Here is a 21,640-nt window from a genome sequence, read left to right on the forward strand (position 1 = left end):
AATATACTAAAAGTAATCTGAAGCCCTTATGGCAGTGATGAGTATTTATGAACTTCAGAAAAAAGGTGATTTGAAAGGTGTCATTAGGTTTTCTTTCAGCCACGGGTCATTTCAGGATATGCCATTTTGAGCTGATTATTTTCATTCCATTGTACTAATTTTAGCAAAAACTCCCACATTTTGTCATTTCTGCACTACAGATAGATGTGGTACATTTTTCTGGGATTTTGTAGGCTTGTTTTTGTTCTTTTTTATTTATTACTTCTGTTAATTGCTCTTTACTTCATGAGATGCCAAGCAGTACTAATGTCGTCTAGACTGTGAACTGGCACCCATGTCTTGCATTCCAAAGGGTATGGGGCCCTGTGGCACCAGTCAAATGGCAAGAGACTCAGCAGGAACCAACTCAGTGCCTCAGCAAGAAGACCCCAGACTATCTGGAAAGGGTCCTTTGTTTGGGCTCAGAGTCCTTCCTTTGAGGCTAGGAGGACTGTTTCACAAGCCCCTTCTCCTGCTCTGTAACTCTCGGGCAAATTTTTAACTATTTCCAACCCTTGAGATGTCACTAATACCACTGTATTAGTATTCTGGTATTCTGGCAGTGTTGGGGATAATGTGGTGCTGTGCTGGGCATTCGCCCAACCACAGCTCTGAACCCCAAGGGTTCTTCCCTTGTAAAAATGTGAATATCTTCCACACACCCATGAGACCAAGAAATATCCTAAAGGATCAGAGTCTTGGATTTACACAACACAAACTCCTACCTAAATCCCACTTAACGATCTTAAATTCTTTCTTTTGATTTGGACAAGGTCTCAGAGGAAGTTTGTGAGTGAGATGTAAATTGAATCTAGGAATCCCAAAATCTCAGTGGACACCTTCCACACTCTACTCACTTTTCCCCATTATTTTTGTTCAGTTACCCTTCGAACAAAGTTTGAGACAGGTTTTATTTGCACTATTGACAGCTACTGCATATTGAGCAGCAAACTTCATTGATTTCCCCATGATAATATAGACCTGTTTCCTGAGATGTCAATGTAGTGTGCATAGCTGGATGCAGGGTAATAAATACCTGGTTTCCATCAGTGTGCCATGTAAAAAACATTTCAATTTGACTTTTTTTGTCTTCTTTTTTAACTTACCTTTTACCAACGATGTGAGAATCTAATTTATGTTTTATGTGAAAGATTAGGAACTGTGAAATGTAAGTGCCTAAAGAGTCTTTTATAGAACCTAAAATAAAATTCACCACCACAGAAAAATTATCATGAGGGTGCAGGGAGATATTATTTTATACATGAATTTACCAGTCATGGATATAAGACAATCATTAAGCATGAATTGTTTGGTGTGAATAGCACTCATGGCTGGAAGCTTTCCTACAAAGAACCACAGCTCAAATAGGCTCCTAAAACCTAGGAATGTCAAAGACACAAAAAAAGGTGCAAAAATCCAAATCTTCTGATTTGCAAATCATGAATAGAAAAGGTTTTTTTCCAACTAGATAGCTCTAATTTCCTTTTCTTCAGTTTTATTTTAATAAAACATGGCATGGGCTGGACCATGATGCATACAGTAAAATAATTAAAACCAGATTATAAAAGCTTGAATTCTCTCTTGTTGCTGTAGGGCAAAAACGTTACTTGTAGTTGTAGAATTTCCTGTGGATTAACCAGCAAGACAGACATAAATGTATTCACTGAGAATTGCAAGAGTGAGACATTTGATGCTTTGACTATGAGGTCAAAATTACCATGAATATTTGAAATTGGCATGGTAGTTGTTGTTTCTGCCTCATTTCCTATCACCCATACGAATTTGAAAATTATATCTTTTCAATTCCTATATTGCTATTTATTTATTTTGAACAGTCAAAGTTGTGAGTCCTAAATTCCCTCAGACCAGACTTCACAATTATAAAGATGATACTTGCCCTCAGTGGTCATAAATGTTTCACATTTATGAAGAGATTCTGCATGATGAGGAATTAGTTTTGGTTCTGATTTCACCAGGTAAGAAAACAGGACTATGTCCTTTATTTTATTTAACTAAATATATGGTGTTCTCCAGAAGCTGCATTTAAAAAAATATTGAAAACCCCAAACACACTAAAAAATTAAGCTACAGGTGTTTCTTACGATTACAAATAATGAGGTTAAGGTCATTGAGAAATGCTGGAGAGAAATCAAAACCTATTTTCTACATCAAAAGTCAAGCACTTCTTTACTTCTTGGAATAAAGATAAAAAGATAAGCTTAAAAGGCAGTAACCATTATATTAGTGGGAAACAAAATTAATTGCTCTCTGTAATCCAGTTGTGTTGTCACAAAACCATAAAGAATGGTTAACAGTATAGTCAAGTTTATTCAATAAGAAAATAAACACTGGAAGATGTGGCTGAAATCTAAGTAATAACTGACTTCACCTATGCACCAGCTATGAATTTAGCTGTTAAAATCTCTTCATTTGCTTTGATGAATCCTGCCTAGTAGAATATTAGGCTACATTTAACCGTCTGACAGAAAATACATGAAGCCATAAACAATTGTAACCATCTCCAGTGACTTGTGAGTATTTTTCTCACTTTTTAACATAAACTATTCATAGACATTTTCAGGGAAGGTATTGTTATTAACTAATACATGATTCAGTATGATACGTATAATCAAATTATGAAATCATCCGAACAAAGAGAATCCAAAAAACAATAAAGGGTTTTTTTTTCCATTCATTTCTATTAAGGACTAAAAAGTCTCCATTCCTACACATAGATTTAGTTCATACTGAGATGAAAATTTCAGCATCCAGCTCATTTTTCATTTGCAGATTAGAACATACTTGCCTAATCCAAATGCGTGTCACTGCTGTTGCTGCTAAGAACATTGACTTTCTGCCCAGCTGGAGCACTACAGAAAGTGAGAAGTTCACAGACTTATCTGACTTGATTTTCAGTGTAATCAGTTCCATGACACAGGAAAGTTGTTACAAGCCACCTCTGAGGAACAAGAGTCAGAACAAAGAATTTAAAATGCATGTGCAGAAGGAGACATTTAATGGCCTCCAAACACTAGGGATTTTACAAGATTTGGGGTTGGTTTCACATCTAGCACCAGTCAGAGATTTTTTTAATATCTAAGACCATAATTCAAAGAAGTTAACAAATAGTTGTGCTAGCTGATCTAGATGAGTAACTCACTCCACTCAGTGACCAGCTTCAGGTCTCAAAAGGCTAATCTAATCCCTTGGTATTTATTGCCTTTAGACCTTTGAAGATGAGATGTTTATGCTATTGCTTTATTTTAGACAGAATTCCTAGTACCTTTTCATCCTGGTGAGACTGTTTTAAAAAATGCATCTTAACACCAAGCAGAAACAAACCCCAACATAATTTTGTGGTGAAATTCTGGCTCAGTGGACAGTACTGGAAAAAGGCAAGTCCTCAAAGTCACCAAGAGCAGAAGCATATTTATTACATTTACCAGTCCGTTAAATTATTTATTTTTCCTGCACTGTTAATGGATATTATTTTTCCCATGCTGTGCAAAAGCTGGAGGCATGGATGGAACAGCATTATTTATGGTGATACTCAAACACAGAGCAATACCAGAATACTCATCCCAAGTATCTGTGATCTAAGTCATAGACAATAAAGAGTAAATAAATAGAAGCTGATGCTGTTGAAGTATCTTACTTTGATTATCTGCAGTATCTAACTTTGATTGGCAGAGGCTACAGACTTAAGAAAAAAATAGCAGTTTCATGTAAAGGAACAGTGGGAAAAGAATCTGGAGGAAGGTGATAGGTCACTTGTGCAGGTACTTACAGCAGGGTCCTGACATTAAATACTTCAGTTCAAAGCAGTGAAGTAGAAAACAAAGGGAAATCATGGGGGCTGGGTCATCACAGACAAAGGTCAGCCACAAACAAGACGTAGAGGGCACTGAAAGTAAGGAAGGCAGCTTATGTCTGCCATGGCTGGGAGCAAGGACCCAGAGACAGGGTTTATAGGGAAGAAGAACACACAGTGATGTACAGGTGTCCTGGTTACAGCTCCCAGGAAAAGGAGATTGGCAGTGATTTGCAGAGCTTTCTGAGTGCATCATAGAAGGGTGCAAAAATCCCAAAATCCATTCATGAATTAACCATGTGTCTTCTCTGAGATAAAAGTGCTTTTCCTGAGGGTGTAAAATTTCTCATAAAAGAAGGCTGACCAATGTATTTCCAAGCAATTTAGAAGAGGATTAAGAATAAATGAGTTTATTTGCAGAAAGAGAGATTAGGGAAATTTGGGATAAATACGAGAAAAGCTTTTCTGCTAAAGGTACAAATGTGCACATAAAATGAAAGTGCAAAAAATACCTACCTGTTTGCTGAATCTCATCCAGTTCCTAGCTATTTTTAATGAGTACAAAGGGACACACAGAAGTCCATGGTTTCAGATGAACAGAAATTTAGTTTAACAAATGTCCCTTTTGGGTTTCCAGATAGAATGAAGAACTAAAACATGACTGTCTAGTCTTTTGCACGGCAACATGCAAATCTGTTGATTAAATGTAGGCTCTAATGCCAAAATTGGTTTAATCAGAACTCAGCCAACAAAACATAAGTGCTGTCAGAATGGAAGGTATTTTCCATATTTTAAGGAATGTGTCACATTTAAACATCATATTCCTCAGACTTAACATTCCTATACTTTTATTTTTAGACGGCAAATAAAAGCAGAGCAAAGTTAAAATTAATTTCTGTTTTTTAAACAGTGAATTAGAAAGCATTTTAATTCTCCTGAATAAATCCTGTGTGTCATTCAGTTTGATATTCATGCTTGGGCACTGGCAAGCCTAATTATGGTCCAGCCCTCATTTTTATGCCCCACATTTCAGACCTAGAACTCAAACATGGTTATTATTATTTTTACAGTGATGCTGGGTCAGATCCAGAAATTTCCAAAGGCAAATCAGCTGTAAGGCATAAGTCCAGATCTGAATTTTCTAGCAGCCTGATATAATCTGAGCCAGGAGCCCACACAGACGTGTTGCTATTTTTTTTGATTCAGAGAAAGAAGCAGTGTGACACTAAAAACTGCTATATGCTCTGGTTTATATTTTTGAAAGCCTTTTTTATATTAATTAATCCCGAATTTAACACAACAGTAACTCAAACACTTTAATAGCTTGAATCTTCTCATTGTTGTTACAGAATTCATCAAGGTCCTCCAAAGTCTGACTACAAAACCACATTTGTTTTTCCTTCTCTTTATTTTCCCTGATTTCTTCCTTCAATATATTAGATGTACGTGATGATACACCTGATAAGACCTCCTTATATTGCAATTCGTTTTCCAACTGCCTTTCTGAGCCTTGGTAGCTATCTGGATCATGTCTCTCTAGCCTTAAAAATTAATTTATATCTAAATTTATTCAGATTATATACATTTCATATTGGATGTTTCAATTGGCCATTGTTTTCTCTCAGCAGCTCCACTTTCTATATAGATTAAAATACTTCATATAAGCATGTTTGCAAGTATAGAGAGTTTTATGCCACCATTTAATGTACTTTTGCACCTGTAGCAGTTGAGCTTTGTTGCCATTTGTGTCCAAAGAAACTGAATTGTGTAGAGAAATAATAGTACTGTTAAGAAAATTATATGGAGAAATAGGTATCTATTTACTTACCTTCTCCTAGGACTACCTTTTGCTGCTACTCTTTTTTGCTGATCATACTGAACTTGACAAGAGAAGCCAGACTGCCACTGTCTTGTGGGCACCCAGGGGTGAAGGTCCGGCTCTCAGCAGATTTGTGAGTGTTCTGAGATAGCAGTTGCTGTATAGGTTTAAATAGATGTAAAACACCGAAGTCAGATAAGTACTCTGAAAAAATCTTTTCAAAGTCATCTCTGGATTTCAGTACATTGAATTTGGTCTCTCGGTCATTCTCAACATTTTGGTGCTACTCAACATGTAAAATGTAACAGTCCTGATGCTGGCTTTCATTTAAGAAGAGTGAGAGTTAGAACTGGTCAAAAGCATTGGGTGAGGGAATTACAGTGGAAGGAACTTCCTTGTCAAATTTTAAAAATGTTCCATAGCAGCATTAAAATGGGTCTTCTTTTTTTTTGGCTTTCTTATCTCAGTAACACTGAAAATCTTTGAGTTAAGCTTTTAATTTACCTTCACATTGTTTCAGTTTTATGCTATGTGTTTCGCCTCAACATCAAAACTACATTTCCCGGTGAAAAAGGATATTTAAACTGCATGAAATTTCCCACAGAGCAAAAAATGCCTCTTTTCTTCAGTCCAAGAGCCTATAATAAATTAAAATAGGGAAACGAATAAATAAATAAACTACTACAATTGATTTTTTAGTAGAAAAATACACCCAGAACCTTACAAATTATACAGAACTGAAAGTTACTTCATCATTTCACATCGCTTTGCTAGAAAGCTCTGATAATAGACTCTGGAAAAGGTTCCAAAATCAGATTTTTTTCCTATATCTTTAAACAAGGACAATTTAACTAGATATGAACAATATGGTTCTCGTGTACAACCTTTCCTCTGTTTTACCAGATACCACACATTTCTTCAGTGCATGTTTCTGGGATGACTGACTTGGTGGCATGTCATCCAGAGCATATAGATCCAGGGAAAGTTACACGTGTTCCCAAGGAGCACAACAGGGACAACATGGACTGCTGACAGAGATAAGAAGCCACACACTAGATCCTGCAGAAGATAGACACTACCATGGTTTTGTTGGAAATATTACTGTTGTCCTGATTTTTTTTAAGAAATTCACTAAAGCAAAGGAAAGAAAGTAAAGGAAAACACATTGGTTGATGGACTTAAAGTACGGTGAACAGAATGTGAATGTGGGACATACTTGCCAGCAAAACTAGATCTCATCTCTGTCAGCCTCTTGTCCCTCAAAACAAAACTTATCACAAAGAATCACTGAATATTTTAATGGCATATTTAGGGAAATCATAGAGAAACTAAATTGCGATATAATCATGGAGAAACATTATGAAATAATTGGAGGCGGTAGGATATGCCTGTGGTTTTCATTGTAATGCCTCTTATGACTTTGTAATAAACAACCTTTTGATCACTGAGAATTTTTAAATTATTGCTATTATTATTGTTGTTGTTGTTACTGTTAATAATAATAATAATAATAATAATAATAATAATAATAACTAACAATTTCCCTTCATTTCAGTGCTAAACTCATGGCAAAGTAAGCAAATTGCTCTGCACTTTGAAAAAAATATTCTCCCATATTGTGTCTTTTATTTTGTTCTCCTATTTCTCCTCAGGGAATGAAATAAGGGGTTGAGGGATTGCCTGGAATGTAAAGTATTTTCGCTCTTCCTTTTACCCTTTATTAATTCTTTAAAATGCAAAGTATTGTCATCTTTGGAAAAGCTAAAAAGCAGAAATAGCATATTAGCCATAGTAATTTTGCACTCTTTAACATCCTTGCTTGATGAGGCTTTGTAGTATTACAAGCTGGCAAGCAAAAAAAATAGTATTTCATCTTCCTTGAGGGTTAAAATCTGGAAAAAAAGAGGAATGAAGTTTTACATCAAAAATGTATACAATAATGAAATCTATTAAAGAATGCTTATTTCATGCTCAGTAGTAGAACCAGTAGCCAAATTTCAGAATTTGCTGCAAAGATGTAGGTTTGGTTTGGTTTTTTTTTCCATATTTGGAAGAAGGGGATCATTCCTAGAAGAACTATTTTATTAGTCTCTGGTAGCCAGGACCACCAGTTCTGGGAGCTGCTGGAGTAGCTCTGGAGCATGGGAAGCAGTCCAGAGCTGGCTCACCATGCGCAGGGACTAACAGCATCCATAAGTGCTTTCTTGGATCACTGCCTGTAAGTACACTAATTGTTTCTAAATAGATCCAAGAAATTAACCGTTGCTAGTTGGAATCACTTTCTCGGTGAGAGAACATGTTTCTTTTTCATCATCTACATATTTGTGTGCTTTGGAGACTTGACAACAGAAAAGAACAAATTTGGATGAGGAGTTTAGTGCAGGGCCATCTCCATAGAGTTAATCATACAATAGAATCATGGAATATAATTGTTTGGATTGGAAAGGAAAGACCATAAAGATCAAGTAGTTTTAGTTCCCCTGCCATGGGGAGGGGAACTAGACCAAAGCCCTATCCAGCCTGGCTTGAACACTTCCAGGGATGGAGCATTCACAGCTAATCTGGGCAACTTGTTCCCGTGACTTGCCACCTTAAATTTCTTCCTCTAAACCTGACCTCTTTCTATTTAAAGCCATTCCCCTTTGTCCTATCATTATGTGCCCTTTTAAAAACTTCAGCATAGATTCATAAATAGGTTGAAATATTCCAAACACTGTCATCCCCATTAAATTCATCTGTGCCACCGTTCCATGTCACAACCTTGTGTCAGGAAAGGTTCTTTACTGAAGACAGCACTCATGGATGAATAATAAGGGTAAGAACATGTGCTAGAGTTCCAGCAAGAGCAATATGCAAGAACTCTTGAGTGAACAATGTGTTTAAGGCTACCTAAATTATAATTGTTGCAGAGATAGATTTAAAATATTTTTACTTTTTTTTGGTTTTGTTGTTGAGTGAGATACTACCTTTTAGCCTGTGTATTTGACCTTAAAACCACTGCTAAGGTTACTGGGGTAAGGGTTACTTATATGCTTCAAGTTTGGCATGCCAAAATACTTTGTGAAATGGATGGAAAGTAACTTTTAGATTTGGTTTTGATTGGGTTTTTTTTAATGCTGGCATTTTTTAAGGCTTTATTACAATATAATAAAAAGAGAAAGAATTCTTTTGTCTTAGTTTTTGTGATATTACCTCAAATACAGAATCTTGTGGTACTATAAACTGACTTTGGCCGGTTGAATTTGTATATGGCCAAGTGAGGCAATTGACTTCTCAGGTGAATGTGTTCTGCAGCTGCAGGAAGTATATTAAAATTCTCACAGCAGCTAAATCCCTCACAACTCCATTGACAATTGCCACCAGCTTCTAGGAAGAGCTAAGCAGCCTCATTATAAATCATCAGGTGAACGGAATGAGGTTCAGTGTTTCAAGAAAATCAGAATAATAATTTCATAAAATTGAAGCACAAAGCCCAGTGGAGAGTAAGAATTAAGAAGCAAGTTATTAGATTTTTAAGCAATCATATGCAATAAAGCAGCTGAAATATTGTTTTATGATAAATAATATTGCCAATGCAAATCTGATTCATTCTAATGGCTACTGTAATTAACTGCATGGTGTGTAAGGTGCTAATTTTGTGGATGAATAATTGGTTAAAACAAGTGTTATGTATTGCAGTGTAATATGCTTGTTCAATTTTCCACTTAATTTCAATTAATATGGGTTTACATGTACGCCACTGTTGCAGTTTTATGCCTATTATTTTTAATTAGGGAAAAGAAATACCTTGGTAGAACAGAACAAATGAGCAGCACTGTGTGTTTTTCCAAGTTTATTTTTTCATTAACATACTTCAAGTTTGTATTGTTTAGCCTTCCAAAATGTTAATAATCACTGTTCCTGAGGTTGACTGGAAATGGTGGTGCCAGCTTCCACATAAAACAAAGGGGAAAAAGGAATCGTTCAGTTCTCTCATTTACTTTCTGACCTCTACACAGTGTTTTTTAGTTCCAACTATGTGTTTTATTACCCTTCCCGGTGTTTCCAGTGCTGCAATAGATTTTAGTGATTAGAACTGTGGGGTGATGTCATTGGTCACCACTGAAAAGGTGTGCTTGTATGCAGTCATAGCTGCTTTATGCCAGAATTGATCACCAGCTGGAGATTCTTACCCTTTTCCAATAAAGGTGTCTACCCATCAGAATGGGTTCCTGTCTTCTGGATGGATATTGTTAAAGTAGATGAGTGCCACCCTGAGAGACATATATTAGCCTTCATTTCTTTGAAGAAAAATATTGTCTGTGCTTCAATCTTCTCATGGCATAAAATACTTCTCAGACTGTGCTGCCTCTGGGGCTCAGATGGGCAGGTGTGAGCACCATCCCTGCCCCTCACTAATGCCTCTGTGGCAGGCAGACTCTAATTGAGTGGACAAGTTATTTACATTCCCTTTACTCTGGGCTGCCCACACAAGGGACCCCCTAGCTCCTGGGTCACTGCTTGGTTGATAAAAGCAGAGCAAATGTTCTAATAGAGCTTTTTGTTTGTCCTGCCTCAAGAGACAAATATTTCTAAGTGTCAGATAAATATCCAGCACCATTGATGTAGTTGTTCTATCTCTGACTCTTCTCACTTCCCCAGTATTAAAGATCTTGTGTCCAGAGTGCAGCTGAAAGAAAATCTCCAACCTACCCTTCCTTAGTTCTCCTGGTGCTGTCAACAGAGGAAATCTGTGTTAGTAATAACAGTGTGATATAAAAAATAAAGGTATTCAAGGTGCTGCTGAATTTCTTTTTTCTGTGCATTTTACAGAAGCATAAATAGAGAATAGATATGTAAACATCATGTTTTGAAAGCCAAAAAAAAAAAACTCTCACCAATTCTGGCTAAACAGAGTCATTGCCTAACCCACACTGTCAAACCCTTCACAGATATTTTACTGTATTCATCTGTATTGCATTGTTATCCTCACTTGGTAAAGAGAGAAGAGCAAGAGACGTAGAATAAATATGGGGGGAAACTTTTGGTACAAAAAAGGGATGGTGCCTAGGTCATTCTCTTTGCACAGGATTAGCTCCATGTCTCTGAAACAAGTGTTTTCATAGAATTATAGAATGGCTTGGAAGAGGCCTTAAAGATAATGTAGTTCCAATTCCTCTGCCATGAGCAAGAACACTTTCCACCAAATCAGGCTGCTGAGAGCCCCCCCCCAACCTGGCCTTGAACTCTTCCACAGATGGGGCATCGGCAACTTCTCTGGGCAACAGAGTTCACTGATTTTCCACAAGTGGAACTTTTTTTATAAGGTTTCTAGGGAATAAACCTCTTATTAGCATTAACACTTCAACTAATATTTCTGAAGGTTTGAAGAAATTTCTGCTGGTGGAGAGAAGTTTCTGGGTTCCCTAATATATTATGTTATAGTGTCCAAGGTGCATGCTTTAAAAATACACATGAAAGAGCAGCACTTTAAAACCAACATATGTGAGGTGAGCTGATGAGCTGCAGAAAGAAATATATCATCTGATTAATACAATATTTAAAGAAAACCTCTACTTTCCTTTCTTCATTTTTATTCTAACATGGTCAGCATGTGTACCAGTAAAAACATCTTTTATGAGCTTTTCAAGACATTCAAAATACCTTTCCCACTGTTAATAATTAAGCCACCAGCAGATGTCTGAAGACCTGGCTGTATCCCAGCCCAATTCACTAAACCCTCTGCTTGTTCCCTGACAGGCCAGATGACTCTGAGGACCCAGCATGTTCAGGACTCCAAGATGGGCTTTGTTATCAATGCAATATACTCCATGGCCTATGGGCTCCACAACATGCAGCTGTCCTTGTGCCCAGGCTACGTGGGCCTCTGTGATGCCATGAAGCCCATAGATGGTCGGAAACTCCTGGAATCCCTCATGAAGACTAACTTTACTGGGGTCTCTGGGGACATGATCTTGTTTGATGAGAATGGTGACTCACCAGGAAGGTAACGCTGACATTTGTCTATTATTTGTCTATTAATATATTATTATTAAACTATTCAATAGCAGAGATGATAACAGCACATAGTAGGTATGTGCAGACTTTGCAACAGAGTTAAGGTCTCATACTCCTAGTTTTACATTTCCTGATTCCTGTGCTTATTTTGAGAAAAAAGAGGGGTTTTTTTAATGTGCATTTTTTATGGCATTTCAAGTTAGAGTTGTGGGCTTTCAGGTGCAAAAGCTTCCTGCATTAATTTGCATTTTTGTCTGTACCACTTAAAAGTACTATTACTGAAAACAAATTATCGGACCTTTATGTTTGTAGACCATGATGATGACCATACTACTTAGTTTGTAGACTATGATGTAGACCATGATGTCCACCACATCCTGTTTCTCTCTTTATGTGGGACTTTAAGTGTATGTGTTTGGTTGACCTATAAACAATCATAGCAGACTTAGTTCTTTCATTAAGAAAGCTAAAACAATATCAGTAATATCTTACTTTCATTAGGAAAGCTAAAACAATATCAGTAATATTGTACTGATGCATCTGGGATTTTTTTAAATCAGAATTTTTAAAAAACTTGCTTACATATATTCCAAATGAAATCTTTCCACTTGCATATCACACTAAGCTATCAATCCATACTGTGCTACTCTAAGACAAATTGAATTTAAACAAAGTTTATTTTGCCAGTAGCATGCATAAATATGTATACATACATCTACAAAATATAAGGCAAGTTTCTCTATGACACTGCATCCACAGAAATGCATAGTGAAAACACTCTTGAAGGGGGATTTTTCTGGGTTTCTCCTACTGAATTTTCAGAGGAAGAACAGCAAGTATGATATTATTCAAAGTATATTTATTTCCTATATTTTGACGTATTTTCTGCCTTGTTCACTGCTTTTGCTCTGATATTGTTTGAGATAGCCCATTATGTCCACATTATTGGAAGGTTTTAAACATCTTTGTTATGGTTCCATATAAACAGATGATTAGAGGGAAAATTTTTATCCTGTATACTCATTTAAATTTTGTCTCCTCCCGCTAATGTGAACAAAAATGAAATCAATAACTTCTTAGTAGAAATGAGTTGGAAAATTTAAATTCATTGGTCAAAATATTTTGACATTTCCAAAAATTTCTGCGATTTCAAACCTGATTTTTTTCTTCATTCTATTTGCAAACCTGTAAATTCAGCATTCTTCCCAAAAGTGAGCAGGACAGCCACCTACACGGCAGTCTGTGTCTGTTTCTGGAGACACAAATTTTCAAATTCTTCTGAATCAGACTCTAAGGAAGGGCACTGTGAGCTAGTAGGAGAACTCAGGCACAAACTAGCAGAAACCTAGGAAAATTTCAGATGGAAATTTATTTTCAGAGCATTTTTAGCATGAGCAAGGCTGTCTTCTGCTAAATGTTTCTATTTTTACAAATAGCTGAATTTTGAAGAAAGGTGTTAAGTCTGAATTTTTCTGGCCAAATTATTTTTAAAAGACATCTCAGACTTCTTTAAAAGGATTTCTTTTTTGTTTTAAAGGTGCTCAGATGCAGTGGACTTTATCCTACTCCATTCCAATCAGTTTCTTGTATAAAAATGACTGTGATTAGTGAGTGATGTGTGACCTGCCAAAAATAAATATGTGACTTGACAACATCAATAACAATATCAAAATATTGCAAAGAGATCTTTTGCTTTTCTTTTCCTCATGTTGTCATTCTTAACAAGAATAATTTAGCACCATTTGTTGCAATGAATTTAATTGAATATCTTGGATATTTTTAAATTCTAAGAAAGATGATGAGGAAATTATATCATGTGAAGTCATTTGCTCAGTCACAATTGGACATAAGTATTTCCCTGAAGAGCATGGGGACACTATGTGGAATGTGTACCTCAGGATAGCCCAACTTTAAGAAGGTCCAGCTTCCCTAGATTTGTGTGGTATTTGTGTCTACTCAAACTAATGAACTGCGAGTGGTTACAAAGTGGTACCAGAATTTGTTTTCTTTTGAATCATAGTTATTTGTCAACAATAATCACATCATTAAAGCCAGTCTATGTGCTTAAGTCAGACAACATTGAGTCAAAATGTACTCTTTCATGATTAAGAAGACTTTATAGGAAGCTCCATTTCTAATTTCCAGGATTTGAGTAGAATATAGTCTTTTAAGCATTGTCAAACGCTATTTGCAAGAGCTTGGAGATAGTGCAGTCATACTGGAACAACTCATCTGCCCTGGTTCCTTGCACTGATAACTCCATCTTCACTTTGTAAAACAGGAATTTAAATCCTCACAGCTATACTGTGGTGGTGGTGTTAAGCAGAAAATCAGAACATAAAAAGCCTTTCTGACCTCGATAACTCAGGATTTTAATGTATAGAAAAAAGGTTTTGCTATTATATAACAGATTATTAATCCTACAAGATGTTTTGAATCCTGACCCTATTTCAAAGTCCTTTATGTGTATGTTGAGTTTTAAGCAGTCTAGTGTAGGGCCTGTTTTATGTGAGTCAGGAGACATGGAAATAAAAACAAAGAGTATGGAAGCCATGATTGCTCAGGAAGATAACAATTATCTTTAAATACTATCAAAACTCTAAAGAAGAAATTGAGGAGGGAAGAACAGGCATGAAAAAGATGCTGATGTTTTGACTGTGCTACCAGCAGAATGTGTATTCCTAGCAACATCGTGGCACTTCTGTTTTGAAACAAGTATTTTGCACTGTGATTAGAGCACTGCTGGAAATGTGCTATTGTACCATCTGGTCCCTCCTATCCTAAAGTGACAAACTGTCCCTGTATTATCTCAAGGAACCTCCAGGGAACCAGTGACTCATGAGCCTTCACTGTAGCAATGGGCTTACTGAATCTGGCTATTTCTACCCATTCATCAATGCTGCTCTCCACAGAGAAGAGAGACAAGACTTATTAAGGCAATACTGTATTAAATTTGTTAGGTTCCTTTCCAGTATTTCCCTTGTGATGTATGCATGGAACTACTACTGGAGAGGATCATTTGTTTAGGTTCTGTGGCCTGTCAAACACTGGCAGCACTTTTGTTAGTCTGTCCATGAAACCCTAAACTGAAAGCTTTAACAAAGTTATACTCATGGGTGTGTTGAGTGTCTGACATTGTTGAATAATGGCTCTACTGTGGCTTCTGTGCTAACTTTTTGGTTAGTCTCTTTAATCCATGACAAACTGTTACTATGGCTGTGAACCTCAGAAAAAAGTTAGTTTATAACCATGTGCACAAGTCGGTTTCTTTGGGTTTGTGTTTGTGTTATCTGGATTCAACTATTTTGTGTCAGTCTGGAATTCATATCTCCAACCTTGAGATCATTGTTGAAGCTGTGGACATTTCCTTCTTTATAAAATATGGAAAGTGAAATATTTCAAAATGTAGAAGTATAACAACTTTTTCATTCTACATGTGCTTATTTCTTCTTCTCTGTAAAGATTCAAGAACATTATAATGTGTGTTATATCACATTGTCCATTCAGTCAGACTCCACTTTCATTTCCTTTTAGAGGCTGCTTGCAGTCCTGATCCTGCCCTGTGTGTGATTTTGGCATTGAATCCCTGCTGTACCATAGTTTCCCCACTGTGACAGAATTTTTTATGATGCAAAGCATCTTAATCGATCAATAGACGGACAATATTATAAAACAGTTTTCCTGTGTTTTTGTTTGGTTTTTTTTTTTACATCAGCACAGGAAAAATACTGCTGTTAGATATAGTGTGGCTACTGCTTGTCCATCTTAGAAGTGTTTCCTCAAAATTAAAGAGAGATATCAGTGTATCTGTCATGGTTTAATCCCAGCCAGAAACCAAGTACCTTGCAGATGCTTCCTCAGTCCTGCATCAATAGAATCAGGGAGAGAACTGAAAGAGCGGGAGCTAGAAAACTCATGGGTTGAGATAAAGGCAGTTTAACAAGAAAAGCAAAAGCCATCCATACAAGCAAAGCAAACCAACCCAAGAAATTCTTTCATTTCTTCCTAGGTAGGCAGGTGTTCATCCATCTCAAAGAAGACAGGGCCCCATCATACATAATGATGACTTGGGAAGACAAAAGCCAGAGCTTCAAACATCACCTCCTTCCTCCTTCTTCCCTCTACTTTATCCCAGCCTCCTTGCCAACTTGACAGTGCAAAAAGGCCTTGGCTCCGTACAAATCCTGCTCAGCAATAGCAAAAACATCTCTATATTATAAACTGTTTACAGCATAAATCCAAAACACAAACCTATACCAGATACTGTTAAGAGAAAATTACTCCATCTAAACCCAGCAGGGTATCTTACTAGAGAGATTGTTTGATTTAATGAGCAGGTTATTTTCCTCATTTGTGCATTGAACTTCATAAATTACACTCTTACAATACCACTCTTAATGCAACTCTGTCTATAGGCTTCACCTTCAGGACTAATTTGGTGCTGACTGACAGGAAAAAGATGTCTCCTTGTTTATGCAACAGCTTATTAAAGTCAAGAGGTTCATAACCTTCTTGGTCTACATTGTTTTCTTGTTTGCCTTCAGTAAATTTCATATTGCTTAGACATATCGATTCTAACTCCACTAAAGAAAAGGCAAAGAAAAGCATGGAACAATTTCTTCAGGAGCTGCCCAACTTTGCAAACACGCCTTATAAAATAGTGCTCAAAGAACAGGAGGCCTGTATGGCAAAAAGGTGGGCTGGTGTTCAGCTGTAGGAGAAAGTGAGCACTATGTGGCTCCACAGACTTTCTTCAGGAATGTGGGAACTGAAGAGAAAGTAGGAGGAAGAGGAACATGAAACTGAAAACTCTGATGAGCTCCATCTTTGACCCAAAAGCAGCCTAGGACTGAGTCATGAGTACTTTTTCTCTTCCACACCATATTTTACAAGGAATGAAATGTCTTTCAATCACCAAGGAATTACATAAAAATGATTATATAGATTGGAAAGACCAGCATTTACTGATGCAATGTTGGAGAAGAGAAAAGGGAAAGAAAAAAAAAAAAAGAAAGATTCCTGGACTCTGTGCCTTAAGAGTGATGCCTGATTCCTTTCTGGGTGCCACACCAAATTTCATCTTGCAGTCTTAGAGCACAAGAACTTTCCTTTGATCATACGGAGGTTGCTTCTACCCCATTTTAAGAGTTTATCTATCATCTTCTTCCCGCAAGAGGGGAAGAAGCACTTGCAAACAATGAGGAAGACATAATGTTAAGAATTGGCATTATAGGTTTGGATTACTTGAGATCTGCTATAGTGGGAACTGGAGCTCCATCTGCAATTGGCTTCCAGGACTGGAAGCTGCACAGATTTAATTCTGTTTGACTAATTTCATTGTTTTCTTTAAATAAATAGTCGTTCCCAAAAACAGAGTAACTTAACCCAAGAGTGTTCAGTTTTTAGGGTGATGGAAAAAAAACCCCAAAAACCTCCCAGCAATAAACCCAAAACATAACACAATAAAAAGCAAACAAAGAAAACACCCCAACCCACCAACTTAACATACAAAGGAAAAGCAAGATTATGATATCACAGAAACTATTGTGAGATACTCAAGGGTATTGTACTCATAATTATTTAAATTTTTTCTTCTTAATTTCAACATGCTTGATTTTTGACTGTATGGTATTCCTTTAATTTGAAATATTTCATTATGTTCTCCTCAACTCAGCTATGTCTCTCCTTTCTGTTTCCAAAGATATGAAATCATGAATTTTAAACAAATGGGGAAGGACTACTTTGATTATATCAATGTTGGCAGCTGGGACAATGGTGAGCTGAAAATGGACGATGACGAAATATGGGCAGAGAAAAGTAATATCATCAGATCTGTGTGCAGTGAACCCTGTGAAAAAGGCCAGATAAAGGTAAATATTTTCTTCATTTGCTTCAGTCTTGCAGTATGCACAGCCTTGAAATTTGAAAGCAAGTTTTTTCTTGACTTCTACATGGAGATAGTATCCCACACTTAAATTAAAATGTACAGATGTATGTATTTAATTCTTACTCTTATCATAATCATCTTGCTATTTTAATAAGCTGCCATTTTCGTGACTCCTCTATCTGTGGACTGTTGCCCATGATGCTTCCTGCAGAATAGTTAAAATACTGCAAGTCCGTAGCTTACCCTGCAGTCATTTATATAAAAGCCAGTGGAATGAGGAGATGGGCATGTTCATCTGTAAAAAAAAATCAGGTGTGATTTCTGACAAGTCTCACTGGAGGCTCAATTTTCTCATGTGTTAAAACAGCATGACTGAAAATTGGGAAGCAGCTGCAGAGAAGGGCTGGTGGGAGCATGACCAGTCTCTGCAATACGAAATTAATCTCTTTAGCCTGAGTTTTACAGAATTTTAGGACACGGTCACCCTGTTTTAGTCACTAATTAGTCTTTGGCAGAGTCATTTAAGTGAGTTTCATCAGACTGATTGTATTTGTCTTCAGTGTAAACATAAGGAATTATGTCAGACTTATGAATAATATGCTATTCCAGATGAGGAGTCATAAAAACAGTTAAGATCAGGCTTGGTGTAGAATGACTTCTTTCTCTTCATTGACAGTAAAAGACACCCAGACAGGACAGTTGGTTCTGACAAGAACACACCTTCTGCAGACACATTAATGCATGTGTGGGTTACTCCCACAGTCACCGAACTTGGGTCTGTTAGCCTGCTCCAGGCATAGTCACACACAGGGAGGACAGAGATGGACAAACAGCTAACTTCTTCAGAACTGTGTGGCTCTGAGCTCCTTTGTGATCTGTTGTCACAACACAGCTGAAGGGAAGTATCTTGTGATCTTCATTAACACAGTCACCTTCTACCTTCTGCCCATGCTCCCCGGGATTCTCTCAAGACGATCCTTCATTACAAAGCCAAGTCATCACACACTTAGATATATGCATGAAGCCCAGTGTTGGAAATGTTCTGTTTGCTCCTCATTTCGTTATTGATCATAAATCTCAGAGTTTACCTGACAGTCTTTATCTTCATGGTCTTCACAGATGATGGTGGGACCTTGACCCTACCAAGCTCTGTGGTGGTTTTCCTGCAAACTTCTCTGTGACTGAGTTATTATGGGGTTAGGGATTTAAAACATTGAATGTAATGCTATCCAACATTCAGCTAGAGTTGGGGAATCCAACCACAGGATCTGATAAAACCCAAATGCAACCCAACTCTATATATTTGAAAGAGTGTGGACATATGATTATTTAAATAAATACAGGTTTAAAGGATTGTACAGATGACAAGGGGAAAGGAAAATAATATTTTTTTAAAGATTATTATTTCTCTTAAAAGGGACAGAAAAAATAACAGAGTTAAATGATACAACAAAGAATTATGCAGGAAATGAAAAATAAAAGGATGAATAAATTGCTGGCTAAGAAATTTAACACAAAATTTGACTTTACTCTGAGTCTTGAGGAACAATTATCTTGATTTCTAGAGGAGGATACATAATCCTTCTCTGGTAGTTCTAGCTAAGAAATTATCAGTGTCCCAGTGTCCTGATTGATTCGTCAAATTCCAAGTATTTTACAGAAGATCTTCATTGACCAGAAAGTTACACAGAAAAGGGTAAATTAATTGTTCATATTGAATTTTAGGTGTTTAATAATAACATAAGGTTTTCATTTTTCCATTTAATTTTCTTGACTATTTTATAAAAATAAAATGATGGATTTTATAATGTGTCAAGGTAATCAAAATATGTACCTTAAAATTAGTACAAGCTTTCTAAAAATTGATTTTCCCAAATTAAAAAAAAAATCATTTTTTCAACTTTTCATTCTATTTAAAAATGAAAGAAATCCCAAAATTTGATTTATTCTGGAGGACAGATATTTTGTTTTGCAAGTAGTTCTAGTCTCAATTTTTCAAGAATAAATCACTTAAGGTCTTCTAGCCTTTCCATCAATTTAACTGTTTTGGAGTTTTGTTGTTTTTCTTTTCACACTCTACAATTAAAAACAAAGCAAAACAAAACCAACCAAACCACAAAAACTTGAAGTTTTTCAAGTCTCCATATTGGTGATGAAAATTAGTTAATAGAATATGTTTTTCACTGCAGCATTACAAAGTGCAATCCTATTCTTTTTTATTATGCTCCTTTACATGTTTGGTTTTTTAATTGAAATTGCAATAAAGTTATTTGCCTTTAAATACACTTTCTGAATTCATCATTGCAAAAGATAAAAAAAAGTCAACCTATTTCTTATGCTATAATTGGGAGTATTTGTAAACTGTTTGGGAAGAGGAGAGAAACTGGGAATACTTTATTTCAAAAGAAAATCATATTGACAAGAAGCACAGATGTTCCCAGAGATGATAAATAAGGGTCTTTAAAAATCTGCATTTCAATCCTAAGCATGCAATAACATTTGGTAGTAAATTATGAAATGAGTAATCAGGTCAGATGTTAGAATGGAGAAAGATAAGATTCTCACCTTTAAATGATAACTAGAAATGCAGTAATTAAATAATTCTGGAAAAAGCATGTTCAGTTTGCTCTCTGGAAAAATAAGTTTTTAATAAATCACTCACTATTGGATGAAAAATAAGCACCCAACAGTCTTTGGGTAACCAACACGTAGGGACACAGTACTGTTGACATGTTTCTCTGTATGGACTACCTTGGAGTGAATTATGTGTCTTCACTATCATGGACTGACTTCTGTAAGCACATTGACATGTATGGAGCTTTGCAAATTTTAAAAGAGGAAAAAAACCTCATCTTTTTTGTCATCCTGTACCTCCACTTATACTTCTCTGGCATTGGTGGATTCTTTCTTTTGGTACCTACACGATGGGAGAACTAAGAACTTTTGTCACATTTTGTCTTTGAAAACATATAATGAAAAGCAATAATTAAATTTCAAAAACTCTTCTATTAGAAAAAAAATACATTAAAAATTAAATTAGCAACTGGGTGAGCACATATGTGTGTTTATGCTGCTAAAATAAATGTCAATTTTTGTCTCAGGTGATCCGTAAAGGAGAAGTGAGTTGCTGTTGGACCTGCACTCCTTGTAAAGAAAATGAATATGTCTCTGATGAATACACATGCAAAGCCTGCCATCTTGGCTCCTGGCCCAACGAGGACCTCACAGGTAAATGAGTTGAGGTTGTGCTTGTGTTGTCAATGAAAGTGCTCATCTAATGAGCTGAAGAAACAACTGGCAGATACAGGTGAGTATGAGGATGATTTTGGTCAGAGGGAACATGGGGATGAAGCTAGAATTTGAACTGAAGCTGATATTTATCTCCTGAACCTGATCCAGGAATTATTCACATAGTTCAACTCCTTTCTAAAGACCTGAACTACTAGATCTTGAAATAAAAAATAAGTCCTGGTTTTGTATTCAGTCCTGTCCTAACCTCTAGCTGATAATACAGATCTTACCCTTCCGATACAGAAAATAAATGCTTATCAAAGAAATTATTAAGAAATATTGAATTTAGGAGTTTTATTATCCCCCTCAAGCAAAGGAATACTACACTACCTTCTTTTTTAATCTGACAAAGTTTTTATTTAGTTGCTGCAGTTACTGCTGCTAAAAGCTCGAGTTCTCCAAACAGACTTTGGTTTGCAGTAGTACTTTGTTCATCAGAGTCTTCTGGAACACAGTGCTCATCCTTGGCATAGACCTCTGTGCTCTTGCAGAATACCAGTTAGGCTTCTCTGGAGATAAATTACTTCAACATTGTATCCCACAGCCCCTCTTCTTTATGACTAAGAAACAGAATTCAAGTATTCAAATGCTCGGAGCACAAACCACTTCAAAACACTGTTCAGGGATCATGTTCTCACTGTGCCAGGCTTTATATAGACAAGGGGAGAAAACACAGGTTGTTTTTTTTTTCTAGAAGAAGTCACAGACCTGATTTGCATATAGTTTCTACAGATGAGGGGAAGCACTTTGAGGTGCGAGGAAAGACAAAGGAAAATGCAGTTTGATGCATGAATTT

General features: G+C 36.4%; 1 protein-coding gene across 1 annotated transcript in view; it reads left to right on the forward strand.

The window, feature by feature from the left end:
- The window catches only part of GRM5 (glutamate metabotropic receptor 5), a 245,485-nt gene that overhangs the window by 184,706 nt on the left and 39,139 nt on the right, over positions 1-21,640 (forward strand). Inside the window, 3 exon segments of the mRNA XM_036387406.2 lie at positions 11,409-11,655; positions 17,368-17,536; positions 20,655-20,781. Coding sequence (XP_036243299.1) covers positions 11,409-11,655; positions 17,368-17,536; positions 20,655-20,781 — 543 coding nt within the window.

The sequence above is a fragment of the Molothrus ater genome, chromosome 2 (genome assembly GCF_012460135.2).
Source record: "Molothrus ater isolate BHLD 08-10-18 breed brown headed cowbird chromosome 2, BPBGC_Mater_1.1, whole genome shotgun sequence".
Taxonomy (NCBI): domain Eukaryota; kingdom Metazoa; phylum Chordata; class Aves; order Passeriformes; family Icteridae; genus Molothrus; species Molothrus ater.